General features: G+C 58.4%; 1 protein-coding gene across 1 annotated transcript; it reads left to right on the top strand.

The window, feature by feature from the left end:
* The first annotated feature begins 1,041 nt into the window (after positions 1-1,041).
* Positions 1,042-4,841, top strand: LOC138830246 (5-hydroxyisourate hydrolase-like). Its single transcript, XM_070026656.1, has 4 exons — positions 1,042-1,205; positions 1,532-1,671; positions 3,739-3,874; positions 4,568-4,841. Exons 2-4 carry the CDS (start codon positions 1,541-1,543, stop codon positions 4,655-4,657), a joined length of 357 nt encoding a protein of 118 aa, XP_069882757.1. The 5' UTR covers positions 1,042-1,205; positions 1,532-1,540; the 3' UTR covers positions 4,658-4,841.
* Positions 4,842-5,413: the final 572 nt, after the last annotated feature.

The raw sequence follows: 5,413 nt of genomic DNA on the forward strand, positions 1-5,413 counted from the left end.
CATGTGCTTTGATTTTACCTTTTACATAAAGTTATCATCAGTGCGTGCTGGGCTGCGGTTCCACGCTTCGGGTTCGGAGCACTGTTCCTTGGACCGTGTCTCCCGTCTTCTTTGTCCCCGTCCCCCCACCGCTACCCACAGTTACCGGGTTCACGTCTGCCTAAAGTTCATGGGACACAAAGGCCGCCTCTGCGCACCCCACCCGCCCCCGCGCCTTCCGCAGCCGTTCCTGAGCGGGGTCGGCCCGGTGTGGACCCGGCATCCCCGTGTGTCCGCCGCCGGCCGGGGCTGGGCGCGCCCGGGGAGCCCAGCGCGCCTGCGCCGTGTGGACCGCGCGGCCGCGCTCGGAGCCCCGCCGCGGAGCCGGGCCGGCCCCGTCCAGGCCGAGGCGGAGGGGCGGGAGCCGAGAGGAAACAAAGGCGAGGCCCGGCACAGCCCAAACGGGAAATCCTGCCAGCCCTACCGGAACCCCTAGCCGAGGACGCTCCGGCGCGCGGCCGGGAGGGAACCTGGCCCGGGACTCGCGGCGGCCCCGCCCCGGCCCCGCCCCGGCCCCGCCCCTCAGCCGGGACTCGCGGCGGCCCCGCCCCCGGCCCCGGCCCCGCCCCTCGGCCGGGACTCACGGCGGCCCCGCCCCCGGCCCCGCCTCCTCAGCCGGGACTCACGGCGGCCCCGCCCCCGGGCCCGCCCCTCAGCCGGGACTCGCGGCGGCCCCGGCCCCGGCCCCGCCTCCTCAGCCGGGACTCACGGCGGCCCCGCCCCCGGCCCCGCCCCTCAGCCGGGACTCACGGCGGCCCCGCCCCCGGCCCCGGCCCCGCCCCCGGCCCCGCCCCTCAGCCGGGACTCACGGCGGCCCCGCCCCCGGCCCCGCCTCCTCAGCCGGGACTCGCGGCGGCCCCGCCCCGGCCCCGCCCCTCGGCCGGGACGCACGGCGACCCCGCCTCCTCGGGGGCGTGTCACCTTGGCCCCGCCCCGCCCCGCGGCCCCAGGCCCTCCGGCCCCGCCGTGGGAGGGGCGGCGCGGACGGGCGGGGCTGAGCGGCCCAGGCTCGCCTCCCTCAGGTGGCCCCGGGCACTGCGCGGGTGGAAGCCAGCGGCCCTGACCTCCCAGCCCGCGGGCAGCGCAAACTGGAGTTTCCGGGACAGACGGGAGTCTCTGGCTCCCTGCGGCTGCTGGTGCTGCAGCGACAGCTGAGCCCCCCGCAGGTAGGTCGGGGTCACCCGGATCCTCGGGGCTCCCTCGCCTCACCTGCGGGGACGGGGAAGCGGGAGCGAACCCGGGAGTCCGGAGAGCCGGCTTGTGAAAGGAGACACTCTCCTGGAACTGAGGGGGGATGGGGTCGGGACCCTGGAGGGACCTAGGCCAGTGCTGAGAGCTTGGCACCCCTTCCTGCCAACGGGGCAGTTTCAGTGACCCTTGACCCTAGCCTTCCCCAGGGCAGTTGGGGCTGTTTGCTCTCCTAACAGCCAGTGGACTCTGGGCCGAGCCCAGGAACACAAGCCCCAGGAACTGTCCGCCCTTCTTTGTCCAGGGCAGTAGCATGGAGTCCAAGAGCAGTCCGTTGACCACTCACGTGCTAGACACCGCCTCTGGGCTCCCGGCCCAGGGTCTCTGCCTTCGTTTATCCAGACTGGAAGACCTCACCCAGCAATGGACAGAACTGAGGAAGAGGTAAGAAGAAAGCCCTCAGAGTAGGAGGCATCGGGAGAGCTTGACCCTCAGTGCAGGGCCCTACCTTAGTCCTGTCCTGGGGCAGTAACAGCCAGCCAGGAACGTGGATACTAAGGTGGGAACATGGGCAGAGCTGGCTGCTGAACCCCCACTGTCCTCTTAGCCATGGAAGACCATTGCTTGGGGTCAAGGTCTGGCCTCAGGACTCTCTGGGCCTCAGGTTTTCCATCTGAGATAATGGAGATCATACCAAAAGCTGCTTCGTAGGTGTGCACAGCTCTGAAGGGTGCCAAGAAGTGTCTGGGACATCTTTGCTATCTAGCAGCCTCCCAGGGCACGCTATGCTGGAAGCCAGGTGTGTGTGCCTCTTTCAAGGGCTGCTGAGTTACAGGCAGAGGTGGCATCTGAACACTAATTAGGAGGCCATGATTAATCTATGTTTGTGCCAGGCTGCACACAGAATGCATTTATTCCTGCTCTCTTTATTCACCATTCATCTTGTAGTCCAGTGTTGTAATTCCCCGTTTACAGCTGGGAAGACTGAGGCAGCAGTGACGAGTGACTACTGGAATTTCAAGCCAGATTCATGAGGCACTGTGCTCATCAGCTTTGATGTGCACTGAAGCCCAGGCCCTGGATCCTGCCACTGACCCATGTACAGGCTCTGCTATACTTGTCCTTCCAGTTTCAGGGTTTCCAAGTCCAGACAGGCTAGCTTGTACCCCTGGGGTTCCCATGAGGGGGTTCCCAGGACACTCTACCGTGAAGCACACAGCCTTGGTTTCCAAAATTCTAACCAGGAATGGAACAGGGAACAGAGTTGGGAGTCTGACCCCTACCCAATGGTTCAGGACCAAGTGTACTACTGTCTCTTTCCCATCCAGCCCTTCGCAAACCCAGGGCCAAGAGGCCAGATACCATCTGAGCAGTCAAATTGAGGCAGCCTGGCCAAGAATCCTACAGGGTCATGTATAGCTCCCTGTCCATGTACCTGCTCTGTTTTTTCTCATCACTGTGGGAGACATGTTGAGGTCCAGCTGGTCAGAACAATGAGAGGTTTTTCTGGTAGTGACTAAGAAAAACCACAGACCTTCTGGATCCTAGACAGACAGATTCAGGTGTCTCACTCCTGTAAGCCTAGCGACTCAAGAGGCTGATATCTGAAGATCGCAGTGTGAAAACAGCCCAAACAGGAAATGTGAGACCTTACCTCCAGTTAATTAGCTAAGCTGTGGCTCAAGTGGCAGAGCACTAGCCATGAACATAAAAGTTAAGAAACAGTGTGTTTAGACTGAGTTCAAGCACCTATACATTCACACACAAGCAAAAAAAAAAAAAAGAAGGCAGAACATAAAATCAGCCCATTCCATGTGGACCTCCCCCCATGCATGGTGGGCAGGGGTGGGTAGTTACTGACCCAGACAGCCACATACTATACTATATAAAACATACTATACTATATAAAACAGGTTATAGCCGGGCACTGGTGGCTCATGCCTGGAATCCTAGCTACTCAGGAGGCTGAGATTGGAGGATGGCAGTTCAAATCCAGCCCAGACAGGAAAGTCTGTGAGACTCATCCCCAATTAACCACCAGAAAACTAGAAGTGGTGCTGTGGCTCAAGTGGTAGAGAGCTAGCCTTGAGCTGAAGAGGGGAGAGACAGCACCCAGGCCCAGAGTTCAGGCCCCACAGAAGACAAAATAAATAAATAAACATACTTAAGCATAAAGAAAATGTATGCCATGGGGCTGGGAAGATGGCTCAGTGGTAGAGCGCTTGCCTTGCATGCATGAGGCGCTGGGTTCGATTCCTCAGCACCACATAAGCAGAAAAAAAAGCCAGAAGTGGTGCTGTGGCTCAAGTGGTAGCATGCTAGCCTTGAGCTGAAGAGCTGAGGGACAGCGCCCAGGCCCAGAGTTCAGGCCCCACGACCGGACCCCCCCCCAAAAAAAAAAGTCCACTGTTTGTGCTCACCCACACAGATGTGAGGATTATCTGGAGTGGCAAATCCAGAACTGGGGAAGGGTGGTTCTCTGTCCCTCTCTACAGCCCATCTTCTCTCCAGCTACACAGACCCAGATGGCCGCTGCCCTGGGCTCCTGACAGCAGGTCAAATGAAGCCAGGCATCTACAAACTGTCTTTCGACACTGAGGCTTACTGGATGAAAAGAGGGCAGGAGAGCTTCTACCCATATGTGGAGGTGAGAGCTATGGGGGGTGGGGGGTGTCCCTGACTCACGGACCTGCAGGCCTTACTCCTCTGGGTCATGGAGAGACTGGTCCCATTACTCACATGGCAGGGCAATGATAGACTGGTAAGCTCACCTCCTTTGACCTCCCCTAAGAAAGGTATCCTGGGGCCTGAAGCATCATTATACTTCAAGATGACACACCCTTCAGGCTTTGTAGACAAGTTCTCACCTGAGCCCAGCCCCCAGCTCTCAGGGCTTTGCGGTAAACCTTCCTTTTTTTTTTTTTTTTTTTTTTTTTTGTCCGGTTGTGGGGCCTGAACTCTGGGCCTGAGCACTGTCCCTCAGCTCTTCAGCTCAAGGCTAGTGCTCTACCACTTGAGCCACAGCGCCACTTCTGGCTTTTTTTCTTTTTGCTTACGTGGTGCTGAGGAATCGAACCCAGGGCCTCAGACATGCAAGGCAAGCGCTCTACCACTGAGCCAACTTCCCAGCCCCTGTGGTAAACCTTCCACTGAAGCTGCAAAGCACCTGACTTCTTGCACACTCAGCAGGCCCAGGAAACATTCACCCCATCTTCTGCCCTCAGAAAGTTTCCAGTCTCCACCGGCCCCAGTGTCCAGGCCACTGAACTCTGCTAGGGAGCACTGGGGTCAGGAAATTTGTGTGTTGTGGTCCTTCCACTGTTTTATCTGCTTCTCCCAGGTTGTTTTCACCATTGCAAAGGAAACTCAGAAGTTCCATGTGCCTCTGCTACTGAGCCCCTGGTCATACACTACCTACCGAGGGAGCTAGAACCCAAGTCCTGCTAAAGCAGCCATCTGCCCTTCCTTCTCTGGCTAACAAAACACCCAGTCCTCAAGAGCAGGCTTTATGTTCAGTGAAGGCATGTCACCCATGGAGGTCCTAGCCACCCTGGAGTTTCTCAGTGGGCATCTGTGGCTTGGGTATTAATAAAGTCAGTGCTAGCTTCTGTAAAGCTGCTGTCATCCTTGGGACAGGGGCAACACATGCTTACCCAGTCCTAATGAGTGAGGAGCCATTAGACAGAGAAAGAGCTACCGAGCTTGGATGCAGAAGGGTGAAACTGGAGATCCTGGGGGATGAGTCTATACTGGAGATCCTGGGGGATGAGTCTATACTGGAGATCCTGGGAGATGAGTCTATACGTGCCCTTCTCCTCCGAGCTGGCAAGAGAACCCAAAGGAAATGTGAGCAAAAACTTCATCTGCTTATGAAGTCTACACAACAACACTTGTGCCTCCTGGTGTAAAAGGAGTGTCATCTGGAAATCACAGTGTCAGGCCACCTCTGTGGGCTGCGGTCCTGGGAGGACAGCTATGCCAGGGTTCCTAAGAATTCTAAAGGCCTTAGCCTGACATCTGCCACCCATGGCCATCTCCAGGAGCTTGAGGCCCATACTGTCCAGAGGGAATCCCAAGGCCAACAGATTCATCTTGTTTGTGTGCAGGAGCAGGGCTGTACCAGGGAAGAAGGTCCACCTGGGCCTGGGCACTTTGGCTGACTTGTTATGCCCTACCAAGACGTAGG

Source organism: Dipodomys merriami, unplaced genomic scaffold (assembly GCF_024711535.1).
Source record: "Dipodomys merriami isolate MVZ:Mamm:240054 unplaced genomic scaffold, mDipMer1.0.p SCAF_1866, whole genome shotgun sequence".
NCBI lineage: Eukaryota > Metazoa > Chordata > Mammalia > Rodentia > Heteromyidae > Dipodomys > Dipodomys merriami.